At 34.5% G+C, this 13,164-nt stretch overlaps 1 protein-coding gene across 2 annotated transcripts in view; it reads left to right on the forward strand.

Moving 5' to 3' along the window:
• The window catches only part of LOC136030534 (uncharacterized), a 55,074-nt gene extending 43,698 nt beyond the window's left edge, over nucleotides 1–11,376 (forward strand). For both annotated transcript variants that reach the window (XM_065709577.1, XM_065709578.1), the window contains exons 3-5: nucleotides 1–4,463; nucleotides 7,620–7,831; nucleotides 11,182–11,376. The exon at nucleotides 1–4,463 is cut by the window's left edge and continues 1,456 nt beyond it. In XM_065709577.1, the coding sequence (XP_065565649.1) occupies nucleotides 1–4,463; nucleotides 7,620–7,831; nucleotides 11,182–11,307 (4,801 nt within the window). In that variant the 3' untranslated portion in view covers nucleotides 11,308–11,376. The remainder of the gene's footprint in view (nucleotides 4,464–7,619; nucleotides 7,832–11,181) is intronic.
• Nucleotides 11,377–13,164: the final 1,788 nt, after the last annotated feature.

The raw sequence follows: 13,164 nt of genomic DNA on the forward strand, positions 1-13,164 counted from the left end.
GCCTATTCCTTCACAAATTTATACACCTCCTACAATAGAGTACTATCCACCAAGTCCTCGAATGCATTTACCAAAATCTAATGACTACATAAGTGATACTGTGGAAGATTACATAAGATTTGATGAATTCGGAAGAGAAACAGCTGTCGCTAATACTAGGATTGTTTCTAGGGATGAAATACAAGAAGAGAAAAATAGATTGACAAGCGTTGATAGATATGAAAAAGAAATGAAAAGAAATGAAAATGAAAAAGGATATGAAAAAGAAATGGATAAACAATATGGATCTGGTGGAGAATTCAGCTCAAGCAGTCCTCAACAGAACTTCAACAAAATAGTAAATCCAAGTGCAGCAAATAGCAAAAATCATAAATCATACCAAAGAGTAGAATACCCTTTACCTCCTCCTCAGCATTCTGTCCCTGTTAACCGCTATTCACAAGGAGAAGGCTTTCGTTTCCGAGACACTGAGTTTGAATCGTCATTGTTTAAAGGTGGAGGTGATCACTCACTTGCTTTTGAGCACAAGCAAAAATTTCGTGACGATTCTCCTTCACAACTACACAACTTTAAAGGAGAAACGATCTCCACACAGCCCAGTGATTACAAAGTTCCGTCAGCATTTTCTCCGGTAGAGACCAATCGTGACAGATATATGGATGATAGAAACTGGGGCTCATCCAAAGGCTTGTCCTCGGGATTCAAAACTGTCGTTAAAATGTCTGGCTCGTCATCTAGACAACCGACAAGGCATCAGTCTCAGAACTCAAGGCAAGATTATGATGAAGTACTATCATACGGTGAAGAATCTTACCCCGAAGCACCATCAGCTGTGCCAAATATTATAAGGCAGTCATTTTCAGCTTCTCTCGAACCTAGTCTAGGTCATTCAGACAAGGATATTTCTAAATATGCTGCGGGTACTTACGTGAGTAGTGCAAACCCTAATTCTCCACTTGCGCTTTATGAAAATATAACAAGAAAGACTCAAAACAGACCTTTAAGACAGGGAAGTGCCAATAGACGAGGTCAGATGCCTTTAAACGAAAATAGAAGATCAGTCTTCGCTAAAAATTCAGAAAATGAGGTATATGTACAGAAAAGTGAGCCTTTGGTTTATGCAGACTCTGCATGGACACCAGATATCAATGTTAAGAAGCCACCTTTACGGCCAGAGGAAGAAATATTAGCTGCTCTCACTCGTCTTGGACCAAGAAAAGAAGTGAATTCTCAAGATGTGAGAACAATTAGAGAAGAAACAGTAACAATACCACGTGGACAAATACTAATTAATTCAGATTCACCACCATTATCTAGGCAACAAATAAGCTCAGGGGTCTCAGAGGAATCAAATAATTACCAATTAACTGGTACTACGGAGAGGTCAAGAGAACTTCTGAAGATTTTGGAACAGATGAATCAAGATGAAGACCTTTATCAACTAATTAAAGACAATGGTGAAATTTTCTTTGAACAGTCTGGCGGTAAAGGAAATGGGCCAGATGATGTAATAATACGAGCACCCATTCGCCAATATGCAGTTGGATCTATTTCTGGCAATCAAGATCGTGAAGGTGATTCACTTTTAGATAATGCGCAATTTCAACTGCAGGAAAGTCAAAGATCGATACCTTCTCGGCAATATTCTCTTGACGAAATTAATGCACCTTTATTGCAACCTCTTGACGAAGATTTATTTAGAAACCAAGGAAATGGTGACATCCCACAGGTTTCCCTTAAGAACACAGAAGAACTTCCGTTGATTTTCCGTGAAAGTGTTGAATTGCCAGTTGAAGAAATAGAAGTTCTTCAGCCAGTTGAAATACAACGACTTCCAACTAGACAGTTTGTTGTCAATGACCAGACCCGTGAGAACCAGCCCTCCAGACAATATATTCTCAATAGAAAGACACCAGAGACAGAGCTGGCCAGACAATATTCTTTGAATGAACAGATCTTGGCAAGACAGCCAACCCGACAATACGTTCTTAACGAGGAGACTCCGGGAGAGCAGTTGACTAGACAATACACTCTGAACGAACAGATTCTAGAAAGACAACCAACTAGACAATACGCTCTTAATGAGAAGACTCCGGGAGAACAGTTGACTAGACAATACACTCTGAACGAACAGATTCTGGAAAGACAGCCAACTAGACAATACGCTCTTAACGAGCAGACTCCTGGAATACAGCCAACAAGACAGTATATTCTAAATGAGCGAACTCCAGGTGAGCAATTGACAAGACAATACATTCTTAATGAACCTCTCCCAGATAAACAGCTTACAAGACAATACATTCTCAATGGTGAAATCCCAGAAAATCAACTGACGAGACAGTATGTTTTGAATGAAAATAATCCAGAACAACTTATAAGAGAAAATCAAAATGGAGGTGCTGCAGATGCAGTGACTGAAGAGCGAGGATTAAGACCAACTAAGCAATACTTACTTCAAGTAGATTCAGAAACCGAAAAGCTATCTGGTGGAAGATTAATTGAAATAATTGATTCATCTGTCAGGAGCATACCAAATCGTCAATACACGATAAATTCACCTCAAGAAGAATCGGATATCAATCAGTCTCAAAGTCAAATTGATCAATCTATGAAAGACATAAAAGAAGGACCTTTGTTTGAAAATTTAAAAACTAATAAGGATGAAACACCGGGTCGACAATATGCAGTAAACACTAATACCCCAAATGAAGCACCAAATGATCTTCAGAAAACTCAATTGACGCAACAATCGTATGCCACAGACAAAGATAATGAGGCAAAGACTTTAAGAAACCAATATTCAATAAACAATAATAATAGTCCATCAAAACAAAACAAAGAGCCGTCACCCAATAACAATCAGAAAAATAATTTTAGTTCAGAAAGTATCCCCGGGAAAACCTCAAGTGGGTCAACAGAAACTGAACCTAGTGAGCAAAATAATGATCCACCCTCACCAGAATTATCCCGGCAGTATAAATTAAATGAAGATGAGTCATTAAGCGAGCAATATAGAGTAAAGAGTGATAAATCAAAACCAATGATGATTGACACCTTGATTCCTACACGTCAATATTTACTAAACCAGGACAACAAAAATGAACAAAAAGATGTAGAATCCTCCAATCTATTGCAACCTTCAAGACAGATATCAATTAACAATGCAGAATCTAAATCCAATTCTGAGTCAAGTCAACTAACTAATCAGCCTAGCAGAGGCTACAAAACGGGGGAAATCATACAAAAAGAGCAATCAGAAGTAATTTCGAGCCAATCCATAAAAAGTGACACCAACAATCTTAATGAAGAGCCTGCTAAAGAGCTGACAAGGCAATACAAGGTCAATCAAGATAATTCATTGACTCGCCAGTATAGCGTTAGTGATGGAGAAAAAAATTTGTTAACCCTATCCCGTCAGTACTCTTTGAACAGTACGGACGTTCAAGTTGATATAGGTCAAAAAGATTCTGATGACCAGTTTGTCTTCTTCCCTCGGCCTGACCCCCCGAAACTAGAAGTATCGTCAGATGTTAGGCTAAGTGAGTCAAAGACAACAAACTTAAATGACAACAATTTCGGATTGACTAATAAAGACCCTGAGATTCCACTACACCCTGTAAAAGAGATTGTTATTGTCACCCCTAGACCTGAGAAAGGATTAATCCGTACAGAAGAACCGTCTTTTATTTATGTGGAGAAGAAGGTAAGACCAGATAGAGTTATATTGGAATCACTTAAAGGGTCTGGATCTCCATATCAGGAAAAGAATAGTCCAAGTTCAACTCTTATAAGGTTGCCAAATTTGGATTACATTGATGGCCCTGTGACATTAGTACTTCATGACATTAAAGATTCTGGCAATCAAATAGGAAATACCGATATTCAAACATATGCACCCTATTTTAACAAGGAGCCAGAATATGTCACATCTTCAACTCCTTCGTATTTTTCAAGAGTATACTTTAGTCCTGTGCCATCTTATCCTAGTTTCACTTCAGAAAGAAAAGTTTCAACTCCTCTTCCAATTTCTCAATGGCAACCTTTCAATGGTCCAGTAACACCTCCGCCTCCAAGAAAAGCTGCGTTGCCTAGGCCACCAATAAAGACACCGGTGGGCTTACCATTAACTCAGAAGAAAATAAAACCATCACCATTACTACATCAAACACATCACAAGGCAAAAATCTTACCAGGCAAACACCCCCATCCCCGTCCAGTGAAAGCTTACAAACCGCCAAAGTACGGCTACCCAAAACCAGTAAAACATAAAAGTTTCTCGGAGGTACCCATTTCTGCCCCCATTACCTGGAACTCTGGTCCAAAATGGAAAGGAACAGTGATGTCTTCCGCGGTTGTCAAGGCTCCAAAATTAACAAAAATGGTGGATCTTTTTAGTCCAAATTTAATTAGGTCTTCAAGAACGCCAAGTAAGGACAGTGGGCTGAAAGCTCCTGATTTTATAAGTAAGTTTGATTTCAGATTTATGATTTGTTGTTCCCCATTCTGACTTTACGACACAAGCATAAATAACCGTCTTTGTATAGGATTAAGTTTTTGTTTTTACTCATTATCTAAATTATTCTAAACCTTGCAAATTATGCTAAATATGTACTAACTTATTCTTAAGACACAAAATTTTTGAATAAGAACCCTTCAACTTTCTTTGTTACTGAAAGCCATAGAAATTAAACATAAAAAGAGATATAAATTAAAAAATTAAACATAGACATAAAAAGAATATTGCTCCGTTTTTTTCTAAAGGTGTTGTTTTTGTATATTTGAAAATATTCAAATATTCCAGGTGAAAAATCTCAGCAAGATGTCCACGGAAATCTTTTTGTGATGGAAGGGGAGATGTTGGGAAGGGAGGCCAAAGGCTTTAAAATAAAGCTTTTAATGCAGAATAAGATAAGATAAGATTTATTCGCAATTAATTTTCATACAATGAATACATTCTTCTAACCCCACAAAGCCTCCTAGGCCTGTAAAAGAGGGGGTATACACACGTTTCAGTTAAGCACTAAAACAATAGAAGAAAAATGTTAAACATATTAAATAAATAAAATATAATAAAATGAATTAAATAAAATTTAATCAATGCTACATGAAATAGAGACAAAAAACATATAGGATATAATATATATGACCAAATAGAAACAAATAATCAATAAACCAGTTATAAGGAAAAGACCTTATAAATAAGAGGAAATATTAAGGAAAGATTATAAATGAAAAAAAAATCAGCATGTAAACAAATGAATAAAAGAATTATGATAAAAAGTATTATCTTTTTAAGAAGTCATGTTCTTACATGTTTGTCTATTTTATTCGGTTTTAGTTTTGAAAAATGTTATTTTCTTTGTCCATATGTTATTTTGAAATTTATTGAAATAGGCAGATCAGAGACATTTCTCTTTTCGGCTTTTCGGCTTTTTTTCTTTCTGAAAAGTTTGAAGTCTTTCGCTTTTCTAAGCTACGGTAAGGTGTGCTATATGCTAATTTCACCAAAGTATTTGAACATGAAATGCTATTGGGCCACGAAAAGTTTGACTGGTGGAAAGATTGGAGGAACAAGTTACAAAGGTAGTATAATCCAGCTGAAGCAAACGTTATGAGACATAAATCTCACATGATATTATGCTCAGGTGTGCCCATTCACGAAAGTGAAGAGGGGAAGCGGAAGTATATTTCCCATTTTTAAATAAGTCAAAACAGGTACTTTAAGAAAACCTAGGGGAGGGGGTAGTTTTGGGTTTTTGACATTTCCAATAAAAATACCAAAAAGATTTTTCAGAATTCTAAAGGGACTATTTCCCCACCCCTTCTAATTGGCACCCCTTCTTAAGCTCTGGAGAAGCCGTCCTTGTCACAGGCTCCAAGGCAGGGAGGAGGGTATAAAAGAACTTTTTCTGAGGGTTTTACTATAAGAAAAAGAGTTAAAAAACGATCAGAAATTGGTTCATATCCATTTTTTACCTTTTTACAAGTCGGACAAAGATTTCGAGGGCGGGTCAAACCTCCTAAGCCCCCTGGATACGGCCTTGCTTCAAGGGCCTTATGAAGCTTACTGTTGCTTCTCTTGTTTTTTTGCAGCTAGGCTTTCTTAAATCTGAGTGAATTAAACTAGGGATATTTCTCCCTTCTTGGACAAACGTACACCTGCATTTTTTTAAAGATCAGCATGGATATTCTTGAGGCTTATGGTCTAATAACAAGCGTTCAATTATAAATTTGGTCGTTTTCCAGGACTTTGACTTCCGGTAAAAATATATTCAGGCAAGAATCTTTAATTAAAACAAAATAATCGAACGAGTTGTAGCCAGTGGCACAAGAAATCAGAGACAGAGAAAGACTAAAATCAACCCTTCGATAATAAGTTGGTAATTTTTGGAATATAAAATTAGGACAAAAGCTTGCTAGTTTTAGTATACAAGAAGTTCAAAATTACATACCTTTATAATACTGGTACCCAAGTAAAAAAAAAAAAAAAGAAGAAAAAAAAACTTGCACATGGCACGACTGTACTTTCATGTAAATAGGGTAGGCTACTAGTAGCCACAGTTAAGCACAATGAGGCCTTTGGTCGATGATTAGCCCAAAATATCAACATTTTTGCGATTGTTTGAGACAAATGTTTCCTTTCTGTTTATATTTCCAAATTAACCAATTTTGGTGCTTTTCAAATGTTGCCGCATAGGAGCCAGTCTGTGGAGAAAATATTTGGAGATAAAAATCGGCACACTATAAAAATGGGTCAATGTTGTAGGTAGTAAAAGCTAGAGTTTCTTGGAAGTGATCTCTCGGGAGGTATGTCTTCCCCCTTCAAAGAACAAGCAACAGAAAATTATAACGGTAAAAATATTTATGAAGCTAAAAATTATCCATGGTTGGTCTAACACAAAGTAAGAACAGATATAAAGTTCCCTAAGGGACCCCTTCCTTCCTTGACCAAATTTCAAAACATACCGCAACTAAGAAATTATCTTTCTACCCAACACCTTATATAATATACCTGATGTCGGTATTTAAATCAATATAGTTATCTTCGCCAGGTACCCGTAAATGTGTAGCTCTTTTCCTGATTTAAGATCTTAAAGGGTTGCAAATCCGTGCCAAAGAACCAATTTTAGGGAGAAAACACACAGTCAAACTAAAATTAATGCTTGATTAAGGATGTGGTTAACCCCTATGGTTAACCCTATGTGGTTGACCCGACTATGTGCTTCGATACAGGTACCTTAGGAAAATGATTTGCTTAATTTCGATGGAATAGTGCTGCCTTCATGCCTAAATAGTCCCGGAGACTTTAGATACATACCCAATGGGATGAATGGACCACAGTCCTCAACGATGTGTCGTGATTTTTCCAACTTGTCGTAAAGTTTCTTACATTTTCCAAAACGAGTATTTTTGGTATTTCTTTTTATTTAAGTTTTGTAAGTTATATTTTCTAAAGTGTCACATACTTCAGAGATGAAGCCACAAGGCTACTTGGAAATGGGTAGAATAATTATTCCTGTCTTTTTATCCATAAAAAAGTTCTGTCTTTTCCCAAAAAGTCAAAAGAAATCTTGATCAGTCCTGCGAACCAGTTTTTTATTGTATAAAATAAATTTTAGAAAAGATAAAGCCAAGAACATCAGAAGAGGAGGAAGGTTTCCCAATAATAAAGCTTCGAATACCCATACCAGTTAATTATACAGCTGATGGAAAGTCTATTATTGGCAAACCTGGAGCTGACTACCCAGCATATGACCAAGTGCCACAGACACCTTTCACTTGTCAAGGACCAGGACATAAACTTGTGGCAGATAATTTTGCGAGGTGTCAAGTAAGCTTTTAAGACTATTAATTTTGTGTTTTATTACATATTGTTGTATCGTATTTAAGTGTAAGCTTCTTGAACTATGTGATAAATACCTATTACCAAAATTCGGAACTTCGAAAAATACAAATTTAAATTGTCCATATATACAGTTTGATTTTTCTCAACCAAAGAGCGCGACAAAGTTATACCTCGGAGGAACAAAGGGAACACTAGTAAACAATCTATGATTAAAATGGTTTTTTTTTTTTTTACTAGCTTAAATTCTTACATAGAAGAGCCAATAAAGTGAGTTAAATTTATGTTCTTTGTACTGGCTTAAAATTTTACTCAGAAACACAGGAGGGCAAATCAGGCTTTTAAAAAGTAGAATTATTTGTCTTTTTTCTGACATAGATTTAAGGATACATTTGCTTCAGTTTGGGTTCTGTATCTCTGTAGTAAAGAAGAAATAGTCAATTAAAACTTTTTTGAAAATCGAAATATTAATGTTCTTTTAATGTTCGAAATATTAACGGTTGTGTGCAAGAGAATTATCGGCATCTTATTGTGGCCTTGATAATGTTCATGGTTTTAATAGTCGGTCAGAATGGAATAGACTCGAGCACATCATAAGAGGTTGATTCGAAAAAAAAATTAGGCTATAATCAGAAGAAGAAGTTTTTTTTAAGTAGAATAAAACCTTAGCTTAAAGATTGAGGGATTGAGGAGGGATTAACCCCCATCATAGGGGTTAACCACCCGCAGTTGAAAACAATTAGCTTTTTCTACTTAATTTCTGACAGTTTTTCAAATCAAGCCAGAGAATCCTCCTACCCCTCCATGAAAATCTCAACAGCTTGAGCTTAAAAGCTCTACACTAGGGTTGTCTAATATGCCGAATCTGATAGTATGGTCTTAGTGAGATCCCTTGACTATTTACTGATGTTTACCCAATTCTCGAAAAAATCTGGAAAATTTTCTTAAACTCATAGATTTTGACTGGTAAAATTAAAATTTACCGTTTGTTACTGTGGACTGTTTCATCTTGCATGTTCCTCAACCAGTTGTTAACGATAAATAATTACGGATAAATTCTTAAGTTTTCACAGAATCACCGGTTGTCTTTGGCTAGCTAACCGTTGTAATTCCCGTTTACCGAACATCATCTTTATGGTTGTAAATATTTAAGTAACCGTGTTATTTTATCTTTTATACATTTCTTTTGGCTAATCTAAAACATGATATGGTAAAATTACAACGTTTACTAACTTAGAACGAGATTTCGACACATAAAATTTCACTGGTTGTCAATTCAATTTTTTCTTCTTGTTTAGTTCACCTGAAAATTTCCTTCTTTCTGTTTATTAAATTTAAATAAAAAGCCGGGAAATTTGGGGCGCTTTGTGCTACGATTACTACCGACTCACGTTTTTTTTTATTAAGGTACTAAAAATACTGCGGGTTCTTTACCTCCCCCATCCCCCTCCCACCATATGTTTTTTAGGAGTCGTTCTTAAAAAATTGGGGGGGGGATTCAAACCTTAGCGTAAAGAGCTCTGAATTGAAGAGGCAGCCCCCTTACATATGGAAAAAAGCTTCTGTCTACTTTAAGTTATAATGTTGATCCTTACTGAAAGTCAAAAAACTTTTTTTTATTATTTATTGAATATCAGTAGTTAGTTTGAATTTTAAGTGCAAAGGAACAATGAACTGAAAACAACAACTGAGCTTAATAGTTGTTTTAACAGCAGCAGCAGAAGTAGTAGTGTCAGTAGTAGTACGCATTAAATACCTTTAGGTTGGTTCAAAATCCTCCTCAACGTGCGTTGAAAGTTTCAATTTAGTGTTTTAAGCTGTTTAATTCTCTAAACTAGCTGTTATGCCAATGTGATGGGCAGCACCATGCCCTGCTAGGAATGGTGCTGCAATATATTGTTGTTCTTCAATAAACTTGCAACTACGTAAAAATAAAAAGGGACAATATTTACACATGGACATACCTGACTGGCTACTACTTCTACTGCTACTATGTCGTGAAGAACAATAAAAATGTTGCGAGCATACCTCTCCTCACTTAGAAAATTAAATCCAAAACACACAAAATTTCAATGTTTTCAATTTCACACCAGTATTTTTTTTATGTGAGCGTTTTGTAGGTAAAACCCTCTTTAAACATTGCCCTCTCCCCCACTAAGTAAAGTATTCGTGACTCTTGTGTAGAAGGGGAGAAAAGGAATGCTAATAAACGGAAAAAAGAAAGGATCTTGAATCCTTTTTGGATAAATGTGATGTAAATACTTCACTTTCATTTGAATTTATGTATGGGCTTAACATCTTTTTTAAAAATTAAGGTGAAAGACTTTTTTTTACATAATTATCTAAGACATTTAGAAAGTATTGTAGGTTATATTATAAAGCCCTGTGGCTTTAAGTGAAATAAATGAATAGATATACTTCTAAATAGAAAATAAACATGCTAATTTGAAACTAGACTCATTTACTGAATTTCATTTATTGAATTGATTTATTAAATTTGCTTTAAATTAAAGTTAGGCTTAAGGAAATGAATTTTATTCTAAAGATTAACGTTCACTTCAGATAAATAAAAAAAAGGGTTAACGAAGACGACCAGGCAAATCTTGGGGTTAGACTGGTTGCTTTTTAGCCCAAAATATTGAATGACTAATTAATGAATATTGGTATGTTTCTTCAGTTTTTACAATATTTTTTAACCTCTTTTCTTTAGAAAATCGCACAGATTAAGCAAGCTTTAAGGGTGGTAGACTTTGGCCCCACAACCCCTTTCCAAAAGCTAGAGATATCATAATGATAAAATAAGATATTACGAATAAAATTTCAAATATTGTAGTATTATAATGTATTCTATAGACAGCTATTATATATGACAGAATATTATTTCATAGCATATTATAATATGAAATGTTATAATAAATAAAATATGATATAATCAATATAGAAGTATTATTAATAAACAGATAGGAAAAAATATATTTTGGTAACAAAGATATTGCAATGATAAAAAATAAAAATGAATAAAAATAAAATAAAAAAGAATAAAATTAGCAAACAAAAGTACTATTAATAAGCAGATTGAAAAAATATTTTAGTAACAAAGATATATCAATGATAAAAAATAAAAATGAATTAAAATAGAATGAAAAAAAATGAATAAAAAAGTACTATTTACAAACAGATAGAAAAGGAAGATGTTGCAATGATAAAAAAAAGCGACTTTTGGAGAAAAACTAAGAGTCTTTGAGATAACTTGTCTGTTTCATCTTTGTGATCCTTTGTGACTATCTTCTATTAGAAGCATGATATTATGCTCTTTCTTACCATATTCACTTTTCCAGGTATTTCACAAATGCGAGGGCGCTACTAAAATTGGTTCCTTCATTTGTCCACATGGTACTGTTTTTGACCAGCAATCAGGGATTTGTGACTGGTGGTATGATGTAACGTGTCATGTATCAAACTAAATATTTAATTAACTTATTGTATTTTTATAGAAATAAAATTTTTGATGAATAATCAAGGAAAGTACAGTAGGGGTTAAAAAAAAATGAATATCTGTCAAACCTCACAAAACCCATAGAAGACGATATATTATAACAATACCCAAATACATAAAAAATTCCTACATGGACAAGTAATTTAAAATTCAACAAAATATGTGTGAAGTTATTGACTTTTGAAATTCAGTAGGCAGCAAGTCCGATGCGTTAAAAAAAAGAGGGGAAAATACAAGTTTATTAGTAGTAAATATTTCCCACTACAAGTAGCGAACCTAAACATGCACGGTCTTATTCACTCACCTGTGGACCTTTGAACATGATAATTGAGCATGTCTATCAGGATTGCCACCTGGTGAAAAACCACTAGATTTTAGTGATGTTTTGTTGATTTTATTATTTTTTTTCAATATTCTAGGGATTTTTATGCTGATTTAGTAATTTTTTAGGAAATACTAAATTCACTAGAAAAAATATAGCAGCAAAGATATTCCACTGTAAGTATCGAACCTAAACATGCAAGGTCTTGATCACCTACCTGCGGACCCTAAATCATGGTAATTGAGCATGTCTATCAGGGTTCCCAACTGGTGAAAAAATCACTGGGTTTTAGTGATTTTTGTTGATTTTGTGATTTTCGTTCAATATTGCAAGGATTTTAATGCTGATATAGTGATTTTTAGGCAATACTAAAATCACTAGAAAAAATATAAATTCATCAGTAGTAGAGATTTCCGCAGCAAGCATCGAACCTAAACATGCATGGTCTTATTCACTTACCTGCGGGCCGTAGATCATGCTAATTCAGCTGTCTATCAGGGTTGCAACGTGGTGAAAGAAATCACCATATTTGAGTGATTTGTTATTGATTTTGTGATTTTTTCAATATTCTAGTTATGTAAATGCTGATTTAGTTATGTTTTTAAGGAAATACTAAAATCACTAGAAAAAATATAAATTTATCAGTAATAGAGATTTCGGCTGCAAGTATCGAACCTAAGCATGCATGGTCTTATTCACTTACCTGTAGACCGTAGTTCATGCTAATTGAGCTGTCTATCAGGGTTGCAACGTGGTGAAAGAAATTAATATATTTTAGTGATTAGTAGTTGATTTTATTATTTTTTTTCAATATCCTAGTTATTTAAATGTTGATTTAGTGAGGTTTTTAAGACAATACTAAAATCACTAGAAAAATATAAATTTATCAGTAGTAGAGATTTCTGCTGCAAGTATCAAACCTAGGCATGCATGGTCTTATTCACTTACGTGCGGACCGTAGATCATGCTAATTGAGCTGTCTATCAGGGTTGCAACGTGGTGAAAGAAATCACTATATTTTAGTCATTTGTTGTTGGTTTTGTGATTTTTTTCAATATCCTAGTTATTTGAATGCTGATTCAGTGATGTTTTTTAAGGTAATACTAAAATCACTAGAAAAAAATACAAATTTATCAGTAGAAAAATTTTCCGCTTTAAGTATCTAACCAGAACATGCATGGTCTTATTCACCTACCTGTGGAACCTAGGTTATAACAATTGAGAATGTCTATCAGGGGTGCCACCTGGTGAAAGAAATCATTAGATTTTAGTGATTTGTTGTTGAGTTTGTGATTGTTTTCAATATTCTACTAATTTGTATGCTGATTTACTGATGGTTCTTTTTTTTGTAGGCAATACTAAATTAACTAGAGAAAACTCAAATTTATCAGTAGAAAAATTTTCCGCTTTAAGTATCTAACCAGAACATGCATGGTCTTATTCACCTACCTGTGGAACCTAGGTTATAACAATTGAGAATGTCTATCAGGGGTGCCACCTGGT

Source organism: Artemia franciscana, chromosome 8 (genome assembly GCF_032884065.1).
Source record: "Artemia franciscana chromosome 8, ASM3288406v1, whole genome shotgun sequence".
Lineage (NCBI taxonomy): Eukaryota > Metazoa > Arthropoda > Branchiopoda > Anostraca > Artemiidae > Artemia > Artemia franciscana.